Consider the following 13978-nt stretch of genomic DNA (forward strand, 5'->3'; position numbering starts at 1 on the left):
TTCCACCTGAATTATAAATCTCTAATTTATGGTTTGTTGGATAACAATTTGCCAGCATCTTTTCAATTGATAATGTGTGTTGTATGCTTTAAATTAAAGAAAACTACACAAGCCATTGGATTAAATCAGGTCTTTTATGACAGTGCTATGGTAATTAAACAGATTCTTGGTGAAAGGAAAATCTTTAGACCATAAAGATGGATGAAATGCCCTGTGGATATTTGTCATTTAGGAATCCAGCTGAGTGGAATGGTCTTGTGTGGTAAATGACATTATGTTTTATTCTGGTTGTTGTATATGGTTTATTTTAAGGAAAATGCCCCAGTAAAGGGAGCTGCCGAAAAAAGTAAAAGAAGAAAAGCATTATTTGTCGTCACTGACACGTTATAAGCAACAGTCATTGGTTATTTCAGCCATGACCTCAGCGGAGGGTGGCGGTAATGAGTCACAACGGTGTTTGCTAGCACTCTGAGACGATACAAAGAAGGAGACGGAACGGAAATTACGGCAGCTCCTTTCCCGAGGAAGCTAGATAAACAAACAAAAGCAAGACATTATAATACATATATTTAAACATCTCGTGCGATTTTGACCACTTTTTACGTATAGATATGCTAACCACAAATAAACCGAACCACAGAATAAGCTAGAGAAGGGCTAGCATCCCGGGACGTTTTAATGATTTCTAGCATCCTGCTAGCTGAACGAACTGGCAGGCTACGTAGCTAAGGTGTTAGCTCGACATGTTTATTTTAGCGCTTGGGCGAAGGAGCGTGACATGATGGCGTAAAACTTGCAGTTATTACCAAATAGTCACACTTCCCACCTAAAGGTAAGCTTTGCAGTTCCAATGACTTACTTACTATGTGAATAAAAAAAAAGGTAAAGACATAAAGTGTATTTTAGCGTGACACAAGTTTGTGTGTGTAAGCAATACACAGTTACATAAAACGTGTGTTAACGACTACCGTTATCTTTAACCACGGGAACGCTGCTTTCCTTAATGACACCTGACTGGTTCGTGTTTTTAACATGTTTGGGGGGAATGTCCTGCTAATAAACACAGAAATATCCACTGTTTTTTAAACATCAGAGCCACACTCACGCTTTTTTTTACTTTCTCTTCTAAATCTTGAAAGGCTGTGAGAAACTGATAACGTTTGCCTCGAGTTTCAACCGGAACTGCACTCCGTTAAAATCTCCACACCGTCACCATGGCGTGGGCTCTGAAACTGCCTCTCACGGATGAAGTGATTGAGTCCGGACTGGTCCAGGACTTTGATGCCAGTCTGTCCGGCATTGGCCAGGAACTCGGTGCGGGGGCGTACAGTATGAGGTACAGTATGAGTTTTGGACGGGTAAGGCCTTTTACTGAATGCAGCCAGTGCTACATTTATAATGGGCCATATGGTAATTTATTAGATTAAACAGTGTTGAACAGTGTTTTGGTTTCTTTATTTTTTTAAAGATGTAAGCTATCTTGTAGTTTGTCTTCAGACAGCTGCTCATGTCAAATTCATTTGGACATTTTGCGTAATTTAAAGATGAGTGATTAGGTGCATCCATTATGTGCAGTGTTTCCCATTTTCTGACTGCTACGTGGGCAGTTTGAGTGGCAAAATCTCTTCATGCTGGCAGACGTGCGAATTAAATGCCATGTGCAGATAAAGTGAAAAGCCAAAACACTACTTGGAGAATATTAGCTGGAGTCTAATAGTCTTTGAAGAAAATAGTTCCCTGGGGCATTTGATCTATCTTATCACTCTGTAGCATATCCTGAATTCATTAGTGTAATTATCTGCAGACACTTCTGTGCTTTTTCATTTGCTGTAGCTCATCTAAAAGTTTAAAGAAAATATTTTTTGCTGATTGAAGTACTTTGCACCAACCCCCATCTGTTTTTGTATGCTTTTCTGGCTCATTAAAACTGTTGAAAGTGGTGGCTTGTTTCAGAAATTCTTGTGTGGAGAGGAACAGTGACATGTAGACTGGATACCTTGGTATTTGGTAGTGTTGCCTCCATTGTAGTTACTGAGCTGTGAAGCTAGAGAACACCATAATTCTCCAGCCAGTTTTAAGTGTTGTCTAGTAATGACAGGGAGACCTTTTGTATCATGAGGCTGAAGGTCGTATCGAATCAGTAAGTATAAGTGTTTAGACTGGTTTTCTGTAAAACCTTTGAAAGAAGCCCTGTTTGAATAAAAGATGTTCTGTATTGCATAATGAAGTGATAAGAATTTGGCGGCTTACCGAGTTTGTTTTTCTTTTGTCTCTGCAGCGATGTACTTGCCCTTCCCATTTTCAAACAGGAGGAGTCCAACCTCCCACCGGACAGTGACAACAAGATCCTACCCTTTCAGTATGTTCTGTGTGCACCTACCTCGCCAGCCGTTAAACTGCATGATGAAACACTCACCTACCTCAACCAAGGTCAGCATCAGGATCCCAGCTGCTGTGTACTTTTCAACTTTGTGCAAATTTAATGATATCTAAGAGTTCAAAGTCAAAAGCTGCTGAGAGAAAATTCAGCTGCCTACATATATATTTATTTTTTATGTGGACTTGTCATTGCAGGGCAATCCTATGAAATTAGAATGCTTGACAATCGGAAAATTGGGGAACTTCCAGAAATCACTGGCAAAATGGTGAAGGTAAGAAAATCTTTAAAAATATATTTGCATAATCCAGCAGCTGCTAGTGTAAACCTGTATAAATATTATTGGAAAAGCTCCAGCCAATGGCTCATCTTGCATCCAGCCATGCTTCACAAAATCCCAGGGGGCTGCGAGTAGAATGGAATAAGTAACTCCAGGGTTAGATGAAATTAATGGATGATTCATTTTTGTGTGATTACATTTCTTATATTCAGTGTAATATGAATTTTAATCAACTTTTACTTTGAAGGTTTCTTCAGTGTGTCAGAAGCATCTCTTCAGTGGTGTAAAATACAGATTGTGTGTGTCTCAGCCAACTTCTCAGCCAGTTGTCTGTAGTCTCAAAAGTCTCAAAGACATTTTCTTAGCATTAAAACTATACCTAGAGATTAAAAACAGTCTAACAGCTAAGATCTGTTTTATTGTTTATTGCTGAAGTGTTTATGGGGAATGAAATGGCCACTAGGGAAAGGTTTTGGGACAAAGACCACATCTGGATGAATCTCCTTCACACCAGCCTTTTGTAAATTGCTTAGAATCTTATATTGTGTAGTAGTTAGGCAAGCTAATCACATCGCTTTATTGCAAGGCTGAACTAAGCCCTTGTGCTGGGGTACCAGGGTAACGATAGTGTATGTTCTCTTTAATCCTTCAGTAAAAATTACTTTCTCTGAATTTCAGAGCATAATTCGTGTGGTGTTTCATGACCGACGACTTCAATACACAGAGCACCAGCAGCTGGAAGGCTGGCGCTGGAACAGGCCAGGGGATCGCATTCTCGACCTGGGTGAGCATTAAAAATATTTTTAAAAAGCTAACAATAAGATCAGGTATTTATTATACTGAATTTGTGCTTTGCAAGGTGGTTGCTGTGTAGCCCTGTATGTGTGCTAACAATGAAATAGTTTTTGCAGAAAGTAAATTCAGGATACCAACTGTTAACCAAAACCGGAAATTCATACTCATGGTTGCAATAACGAGAAGATGGTGTATATCAAAAGCATCTTTGATAACTGCTTGTTTTGCTTTGATCCATTGCAGATATCCCGATGTCAGTGGGGATAATTGACCCCAGGGCTAACCCCACTCAGCTTAACACGGTGGAGTTCCTTTGGGACCCATCAAAACGAACCTCAGTTTTTATCCAGGTAGCTTGATGGGCAACACATAGTAATGATTGTGTCATTAATTCTTATTCTCTGTATTATTAAATTAAAATGAACAATAGTGATATGAGGCAGTTTAGAGTGCTTTGGCGTGACGGAGATGAGCCTATTTACATTTGGTTTACTCATTTATTGCACAAGTAAACTGAATGTCAGTCTGCACTTACTAATGTTACACTTTTGGCATGATTTGTTGATATTACAGTTAGGTCATCAGTCTTGTGTAGATTTTGTTTTCATATTCCTTTCCTTTTTAGGTTCACTGCATTAGCACAGAATTCACCATGCGGAAGCATGGCGGAGAAAAGGGCGTGCCTTTCCGCATCCAGATTGACACGTTTAAGGAGAACGAGAATGGAGAGTACACAGAACATCTTCACTCTGCCTCCTGTCAGGTCAAAGTCTTCAAGGTCAGAGGAATGACATGGAAAAAGAGAAAATCTGAAATAAAATCTATAATGCACCCCAGTGCAAATGTTGTATTTGGTCCCTGTGGTAGTACTGTCCATATTCACCATCTTTATTTCCTCCACTTGACGTGTTCTAGCCTAAAGGTGCAGACAGAAAGCAGAAGACAGACAGGGAGAAGATGGAGAAGAGGGCGCCACAGGAAAAGGAAAAGTACCAGCCTTCCTATGAAACCACAATCCTGACAGAGGTAAGCATATAAGAGCTCAAAGCAGTAATCACTGCTTGGATAAAAGTAGTTTAAAGGAAATCAAAATGAATTTTAACTTAATCTAATTAACTAGACTGCTGATGTTAGCCTACTGTCAAACTATATTATGTACTTATTTTAAAAAAAGTAACAAAACATTTTTTCTAAGCATAACCAGAGAATGTTTTTGTGATAAATCGGTTATCAAAAGAAATAACTCTTAGTTTGTTTTTTTTCTTGAAGTGACTAATGAGCTTGTCATTTTAACCTCAGATTTTAAAAAGTATTTACTAGGAAATAACAGGTGATTTGACACTTGCGGAAGAGACGCAGACACAGCGAGACACAAAGGATGTGGAATCATCCATCTTTTAAATCCATTTTCCTAAGCACTTAAGGAGTTTGGCTCAAATTCAGTTTAATTGAAACCTAAGATCAAATCTACTGGCAGCAAAAATACTGGTGATGTATGTAGACGCTACAGTAACACAAATGTTGGGTCTTTTATAGTGCTCTCCCTGGCCTGAGGTCACATATGTCAACAACTCCCCATCTCCTGGCTTCAATAGCACCCACAACAGCTTTCCAGTGGCTGAAGGGTATGCTGCCTGGATTACTTTAAAAATCACTATGAAATCCATGTAGTGGCCTTATTTGTTTAGTAAGGGCAACACATGAGGTCTACGTTTTTCTTAATGTGGAGTTTGTTGTTATTGCTTCTTTCTAACTGATAAATTTTTCATCCTTTGTAGAAACGGGTCACCAAACCACCAGCCTGAGCCTGTTGTTCAGGTGGCAGATGTAAGTTCATTTTTAGTTTGTGGATTTATTTGGATTTATTTTACCGGCTGCTTACCTCCCGCCACACCAAGCAACTGCATTTTAATAAGCTCAAATGCAAAGCTGACATCTGGGTGTTAAACTTCTGCCTGGGATGAGATTCATTAGCAAGTATAAAATATGACTCAGTGTGTAACTAGAAAGCATTTGATATATATCTGATTTGAGTCATATATATGTCAGATTCAGATATGATGTAGCTCATCGTGCTTATATCTAAATAGTTTTTGAAATGAGTTTTACCTGTCTCTAAAATCCTGCCTTTTAAGGTAAAATCCAGCAGCTCTTGATAATCTTCATTGATGTGTGTTTACAATTTTAATATTTTTTATGTTTTACAAATTGACTTGATGGGGTAACCATGGTGACACGGTCAGTGTTGGTCAAGTTACTTGAAAAAAGTAATCAGTAACTAATTACTGATTACTCCCCCAAAAAAGTAATCCCGTTACTTTACTGATTACTTATTTTCAAAAGTAATTAATTACTTAGTTACTTAGTTACTTAGTTACTTTTTAAAAACACAATTTACAACCTGAAGAGGTGATAAAGTGATAGATCTTTCAGCCCAATTCTACTTTTTCTACATAATCCATCATACAAAATGTAATCAAATGGAAAAGTCTCTTTTTAAAACTTGTTTTATCAGTTTTAATCTTTTAACTTTATGCATCAAGCAAAACATTTAATTATATGCAACATTCTCTGACTTGAATAAATTAGTTTAACATTTAAACCTATTTTCTACACATTCCAGCACATAAAATAAAATATTTTTTGTGTTTTCACTCACTCTTTCAAACAGATGCAAGTAAAACACAGCAGAAAATAAATAAAGTCAAAGACTCAGCGGTCCTTTTGCTCTATTTTCACCTGTAAAGCAGGAGCAGGGTAGGCGGAGGGTTACCCTGGTGCAGGTGTGCTGCGGTCAGTTGAAGAATCCGCGCGAGTGTCTCTGTGAATTTCCCATCACGTCGTAGCTACTCGGTGCTTGCTCGGAAGTTTAGGGGTTTTTTTCGCTGTAAAAAGAAGTTTTCTTCCCACGCACGATGGACGCTAATGTTTTTGTCACTTTTTATGGAATCAAACTCAAAGTAAGGTCAGTACTTCCACACTTTAAACGCTGCACGCTCATACTCTCTCCCGCACTCGATATATTATCCATTGTTGATCTGCACACAGCTGCTGTCACCAACGTCGCACTTGCTTACGTCACTGTCATGAGACATTCTCGCAAAAAAAATCACGGTTTTAGTAACGCAGTAACGCAGCGTTCCTACGGGAAAGTAACGGTAATCTAATTACCGATTTTGCAATAGTAATCCCTTACTTTACTCGTTACTTGAAAAAAGTAATCAGATTACAGTAACGCGTTACAAGTAACGCGTTACTGCCCATCTCTGGACACGGTCTCTGACACGGTTGCTTATGTCAGAGTATTTTGATGAATTCTTTTTTCTTTTTCAGAATTTGTTACCAACAGCAACACCACAGGATGCACAACAGTGGCTTCATAGAAACCGCTTCTCCCCTTTCTGTCGACTCTTCACTAACTTCTCAGGTAATATGGTTACCTCTTTGGCCATATCATAAGATAAAAGGCTGCACTTTAATGTGAAACTAGAAAGATATTTTCTGGAAATGTACTCATTTATTTAAGTAGCACCTTGTTATATCCAGAGGTTATTCAGAGTGCTTTACTGAAGGAGACATGAGAATTAAAATCAGGTAAAAGATGACAAGACAAATTTGAATCATAATTCGTTGATTTAAAAACGAATTATGTAAAAGCAACCGTGTGTTTGTAGAGACTGAGAATAGGATCTGCTTTTGTGTACCAGGGGTAGACCTGTTGAAGCTGACCAGGGAGGATGTTATTCAGATCTGTGGGCCAGCTGATGGTATAAGACTCTTCAATGCACTTAAGGGACGGTGGGTTATATTAAATTTTCCTACCTTCTTAGGATATATAATTTACCTAACTTATAAAAAAAAAAGAGTATGAATGTTTTTAGGCATCTGCATTTTAGTTGTTTCTCTCTTTGAATTCAGGGTGGTACGTCCAAGACTCACCATCTATGTTTGCCAGGAATCTCAGCAGGCACGGGAACAGCATCCGAAACATGAAAATGGAGATGCTGCTGCCAGCGCTTTCTTTGGTCAGTGTATGTTCATTTAATTTATGTTAATTTAATCATTATCTTTGTTGACGTCCAAACGTTTTTTTTAATCTAATGAATTTCCCTTTGGGGTTAATAAAGTTTTTCTTATTCTCTTTTTTTAATTTTTATTTTGAGGGGCCTCAGTCACACTAGAGTAAAGCTAGGATTGCAACCTCCTTGTAAACAGGAAAAACTGGTGGTTGGCGAGTGATTGCATTAAAAAAATTTTTTATGTCTGGGACTGTTGCAAGTAGTTGTCACAACCAACTGTTGACCACTTTAATTCAAGGCAAATGGAAATGTTGCCAGGTGGGAGGAGGCCTTCTTCCAAACCATCTTTGTCGGACTCATACTAACTGGAGAGTCTCTAAAGATTGGCAAGGATGTGCAAAAAATTGTTGTCTAAATTTTAAATGCAGACAGAATGCTAACACAGTGATCTCAAACCTGGTCTGTCTGTTCAAAATGACCATTTCCATAAGCAGGCTGATAACAAGTTGATTGCACGTGGTGACAAAACTTTTGGTCATGTCTGTCCAGTGTTATTCTAGTCTACTGTAGTGACTGTAGCCTAATATTAAGGATCTAAACCATTCACAGGTGCCCAGCCAGGAAATAGCCCCGCACTATTATTCTTCTGAAGGCTAAGCAACAATTATGATTTAGTTTCGCTATAATTGAGTATGCCTAATATCTAGTGAGCGTCCTTTGTTGTTTAGCTTGTGTTAACCTTTCTGTTTCTCTCTCTGCAGTATATCACGCCATTTACCTGGAGGAACTCACGGTTACAGAACTGACAGAGAAAATTGCTCATCTGTTCAGCATCTCACCTAGGCAGATCAATCAGATCTTTAAACAAGGCCCTACTGGCATCCATGTGCTGGTTAGTGATGAGGTAAGGCAATCCCCCTCTTATGATCTTACTGTGAGTTGAAGATTTGCACTTTTTGAATCAGTAGAGACTTGCTGTTATTATATATGAATTCAAGCACAGGGTTTCCCCAGGAAAACTGGTAGATCTTGCGCCTGGGGTGGGTTGGGTGGATTGATTTGGTAAAATTAAATGTTGCACTGGATCCATGTAGCTAACTCTGATGTTAATTGCTAATAGTGCAGTTGCACAGACAGAATAGTGGAGCTATGTAAATGTACTAGGGCTGAAAGATATATCGCATTTGCGATAATATCGCGACATGATCAAGTGCAATTTTCTAACCGCAAAGGCTGCGATTATACTCTGGACATGTCCAAATTCATGGGCTGCATCCTCCTGAGGCCGCATTTGTAGACCGATTACGTCACAGCGACGCGCCGAAGGCTGTCCAAATTACTACCATATCCCAGAATTCATAGCGCGGCCCAGCCAAACTCCAGTTTCCAGCAATGGCGGCCGCTACTAAGTTTTAAAATTACTCATACTAATCTTTCTGGGTCACAAAATAAACTTTTAACATATTTTCAGGCGAGAAAGTAGTTGTGTAAACATCAAATATCTGCTCGGTTTATCAAGATATCCCATATTTGCAAAAGTGCTTCGACGTTTTCAGAGGCGTCTGCTACCCACCAGCTCGACAGCTAGCCGGGAGCTCGAGGGTTACTGATGCGGCCGAGAACGGCACAACTCCCGGCACATCATTTTCAGATCACCGCGGAGTTTCGCTGCTCGGGTTAAACGTAATATATAAGTCACTTAGACAACCTAAAAATGTTATTGTTGGGCTTTTTTCCGTGTTTTGTTTGTTCGTGAGTAAATCGGTTTGGCTGAGATTAAAGTTATTAGATTAGATAAAATAAAACTTTATTAATCCCCCGGGTGGGTTCCTCCTTGGTTTTCACACAGCTGACTAAACGTCAAACAGAAAACTTATTAAACAGAAGTATGAGACAGTCGAGAATTTACACCAGTGTCTGGTTATATTTTAGATAGCAAGAAGCAGACGGCCGAGTTTATTAAACTCCATCGAGACAGCGGTGACGCTAATCAGAAGGCTAGACCGTCCAATTTCACGCCTTTAAATTTTAAAGGCGTGTTTGTGTGTGTGTTTATACAATTGCTATTATGTTTGCACTTTATGTGTAATGTTACTGACTGCAGAGATCAGTAAGATGTGTGTATTTTTTATTTATTAGTTTTATTTATTTAATATTATTTTTTAATTGAATGACAGTCTAGTAGTTCACAGATGTCGAAAAACTGAGTGTGGTAAAGCCACTGATTTTTTTTATGTATATTTCTGCAATCTGCACATTGTACTGACTTTCATTTTAATGTTTACACCAGGGTTCCTTGTCACCACTTTATGCTCAGATGTTTGTAAGCTAAAAATAAACTATTGTGTATGTTCAAATATACTGTTGTGGTATAGAAGTTAAGAAGTTAAATAAAAATGTCAGTCATCAATTCATGCATCACCTCATGTCATCATAACAGAGGTCTGTCTTCCAGGAAAGAACAGTTTAAAATTAATGTAATATAGTATTGGCCATACTATATGATGTATTGCTTGTCTTTGTTTAATAATACAGAAGACAAAGACCTTAAAAAATAATCGCATATCGCATCGCAATCGCAATATTGGGGCAAAAAAATCGCAATTAGATTATTTTCCATAATCGTTCAGCCCTAAAATGTACCTATATTCACAGGAGAGAGGAACAGGAGGATGCAGGAGTTTTCCTGCATGAAAATATATATGCACACACCATTAGGAGAGCAACAAATCACATTTAGTCTGCCTTAATTAGTGGATCGTAGAGCTGGGCGATAGAACGATAACGATATGTATCGCGATATAACTTTTACTCGATAGAGAAATTAAGCTATCGCGATAGACTTCGCCGCTCTTGTCCTCTTAAAATAAAATAAAAATAAAAAAAAAAGGTCAGCCAATCCAAACTAAGTAGCGCAGAGCCGAACCAATCACAGCCGCAGCGTCACGTCGCGTGACTTGTTACGTACAGCACAAGTGCCAAGCCGCACGTGTGTTTGTTTGGGAAGCAGGCAGTGGGTAATAATAATAATAATAATAATAATGGATTGGATTTATATAGCGCTTTTCAAGGCACCCAAAGCGCTTTACAATGCCACTATTCATTCACTCTCACATTCATACACTGGTGGAGGCAAGCTACGGTTGTAGCCACAGCTGCCCTGGGTAATGGAGCCAGCGCGTAATGGAGGAAATGAGTGTGCCGACTAGAAAAATCTACCGAGCGTGACCGAAGAGAAAACAGATGACGGTTCCAATGCTGGAGAGATTGTCGAACGGAAGAGCCATAGAAGTTCCGTAGTGTGAAGGTATTTCGGCTATTTCAAGTCTGACAAAAAACAGAGTAGCGTGCACTGTAAATTGTGCCGAAAACAAGTCTGGAAATACAATAAACTGGTGCATGCGTCACACTGTGCGCCACGTTATTGTTTCGGTGAAATGAATTTCTACAATACTGTTACTGTTAATTCTACTCTGCAGTGTTTAAATGCTTACATATACACACAGTTACTGTCCCTCCACACATACGACTCGGGTCTGCTTCTATGCCCCAGCTTTGTTTACTTTTTCCCACCGAGGCTTCTAGACTTCTGATTGGCCAGCATTTCTGCACGGTTAGGAATCTAGCGCCACCTGCTGCTTTGGCATGTTCATAGCAGCGTTTTCCTTCATTTCTGCCTTTATGTGTGTACGGGATTATTTTTTAAAACGAAAACGGAAAATCTCCGTTTTCAAAAATACCCGTGTACGTGTGGACGTAGCCTCAGTCTCTGACTGGAAGCGCTAATTCGTCATTCGGCTGTTGTCAGACTAAAGTAACTGTTAAAACTGTTTGAAAAGCTCAGCTATACTACAAGGAGAGATTGAGAATTTCCTTTTAGTTCTCAGTTTATTTGATACTGACAAAAGTTAGTTTTGTCTGTTCTTCTGTAAAACAAACTAAGATTTATTTTTAGAATTAATATTTTGTTTCTAAGTGGAATTGACAATTTAGTCTGTTTTTGTTTGTTCTGTTTTGAAACTTAAACGCTTTAGCGGCTGCCTTTTGTGTAGTTTGCAATATTTGCCTTTATTTATCTGAAAAAGTCTCATGTTCCTTAAGTACATCTACCCTGTTGAACTTATTATGGGAAATAAATATTTAAATAAAAACAAGCTGCTGATTATTTCACATTTTACTTGTGAGCAACGGCACATTTAAATCTTACAAATATAGTTATTTGGCTTATATCGTGATAGATATCGTTATCGCCTGAAATGAAAAAAACATATCGTGATATGAAAAAATCTCATATCGCCCAGCTCTAGTGGATCGATATCAACAGGACAGGCAAATGTTTTTAAAAAAGTAGAAAAGAACCAGAAGATAATAACACGACTTGTTAACTTCTTTAAAGTTTTTGTTCTCATACTTTTATACAGTTTTTTGTTTTTTGTTTTTTAATGCTGCCTGGCTCAAACGACAGTCATTTGTGAGTTTCAACATGGGGTTATTTACCCCATGTTAGAAGACATCCTGTTATTATGGAAATTTGTTAGGAAATGTTGGATCACGTTATTGGCAAACAAAGAAAACAACCAAGGATACTGCTTAAACTACTAAAAGTGGGTTAAAACCTGTGCAACGCTTTGTTAAAAACTGGAAGGATAGTGGTGAACCACCATCTTGGAGAAAGAAGTGTGGTTGGAATAAATCCTGAATGTTTGAAGATCAATGGGGGGAAAAACAGCAGTGGAATAGACAGCTATGTTTTAATAGTGAAAGTAAAAGCATTTTCCCACAATGCAAAGAGAACTCAAGGAGTTATAACTGAACAGCTGTGTAGCCTTAAAATAACTACTCAGTAGTAATGCTAATTAGTAGGGCTGCAACTAAAGATTATTTTGGTAGTTGACTAATCTGCCAATTTCTTTAATTAGTCAATTAGCCAATGATTATAACTCTTATCTCCACTAAACTAAACTAAAATTGGCTTCAGTCTATATGTTCAAATAAAGCTTCGAATTAAATTAAAAAGTTTGTTTTCCAGTCCAAAAAAACAGTTTCCCAAGTTTACAGATGATTCGGTTCATGAATTCATGATTGCAGTGGACATGATCTGGAGTGAGGCTTGCTCTTGTTTTTGAGATGATGATCTCAGCTGCAGCTGATACCATGCGGCCATTTGAGAGGTGCACGAGCCTCTTTTAAGGACAAACTCGTCTATACGCCTGTGCTTAATACTAGTAAAACAGAATTAGAAAAGACTGTTATGTCATAGTTTCTCAGATGGTGTAGTACTCAATGCCAATGAACCTGGTAGGAAGACATGTGGATGAAGTGATGCACCGATCAAGACTAGTGCCTACATTACAAGCTTGTGGATTTGGGATTTAGGTCCAGAGTCAGCTGACTACCTGAATCTATTGAATGACTAAATTTGTTTTCATCAGCAGATTTTGTTTTTTCATCTCTCTGATAGTACAGCATATTCTGAGATGACAATGCCAGTATTCATGAGGCTCAAATTGTGAAAGAGTGGTTCAGGCAGCGTGACACATCATTTTCACACTCATCCACATCTTAACCCGAGTGAGAATCTTTGGGATATGCTGGGGAAGACTTCACACAGCGGTCCGACTCTCTCATCATCCATACAAGTTAAAAAAATGAATCCAACTCAGGACAAAACTAAATGTTGCATTACTTAACCCGATCGAAATGATACCACAGTAAATATGTGTCGTTATAAAAGCTAAAAGTTGCCCAATTCATTTTTAGACTATGACTTTTTCCTGCAAACGATATTGTTGTTTTTCCACCTGCATAATCATTTCCTCTCCTCTCAACAGATGATTCAGAATTTCCAAGATGAAGTTTGTTTTGTTTTGGACACAATGAAAGGTATGACTATGGCAGCAAAAAATGATAGTGTGGTAGTGGTAGTGTAACGGTATTTAGCGTTATAGTCTTGCTGCAAGTTTATCTTAGTATGTTTCCCTGATATTTTTTATTTTTATTTTGATTCCTATTCCTTTCTTTTTCAGATGACACAAGTGACGGCTACCATATAATCTTAAAGTGAATCCCAGGCAGGAGAGTTGTCGAGTCCTTCTCTCTTGTTTAGTCCTGGTTCAGTCAGCCCCTCTAGAGCTCTAGAGCTTTGTACTTTTTGCTGTTCCTTTATGGAGATGCACCCCCCCCCCCCCCCCCCCCCAAAAAAAACAAACAAACAACAACCCCAAAACAAAAACCTTGTGAGGCAGCTAGGAGGAAGATGCGACTGAAGCAGTTGCCCCTCTTTTAACTTTACCTTATCGTCTGACTTTTGAGGGAGTGACTCTGATTCCACAGTGAAGTCTTACCCTGCCGTTTGCTCACTTAAATGGTTGCATTTCCCTCTGTTGGTTACATCTCAAGGAGGAGGTTAATGGCACTACATCTGCTGTTGTTTGTTACCTGACCATCTGGCGTGCCAAGACTCTTTGCTTCGAGTTCAGCCGTTTGTTCTCTCTTTAAAAAAAACAA

The 13978-nt window shown here is 38.6% G+C and overlaps 1 protein-coding gene across 2 annotated transcripts; it reads left to right on the plus strand.

The window, feature by feature from the left end:
* Nucleotides 1–455: 455 nt before the first annotated feature.
* Nucleotides 456–13655, plus strand: tfcp2 (transcription factor CP2). 2 transcript variants are annotated; one of them, XM_004560410.6, is made up of 16 exons: nt 456–832; nt 1140–1336; nt 2279–2430; nt 2575–2651; nt 3336–3441; nt 3696–3802; nt 4078–4230; nt 4368–4478; nt 4989–5077; nt 5231–5279; nt 6786–6879; nt 7160–7250; nt 7371–7483; nt 8233–8375; nt 13303–13354; nt 13498–13655. In XM_004560410.6, exons 2-16 carry the CDS (start codon nt 1215–1217, stop codon nt 13533–13535), a joined length of 1497 nt encoding a protein of 498 aa, XP_004560467.1. In that variant the 5' UTR covers nt 456–832; nt 1140–1214; the 3' UTR covers nt 13536–13655. The 2 variants fall into 2 exon arrangements, with proteins under 2 accessions (XP_004560467.1, XP_004560468.1); XM_004560411.6 differs by having other exon boundaries at nt 457–832; nt 7371–7477.
* Nucleotides 13656–13978: the final 323 nt, after the last annotated feature.

Source organism: Maylandia zebra, linkage group LG20 (genome assembly GCF_041146795.1).
Source record: "Maylandia zebra isolate NMK-2024a linkage group LG20, Mzebra_GT3a, whole genome shotgun sequence".
NCBI lineage: Eukaryota > Metazoa > Chordata > Actinopteri > Cichliformes > Cichlidae > Maylandia > Maylandia zebra.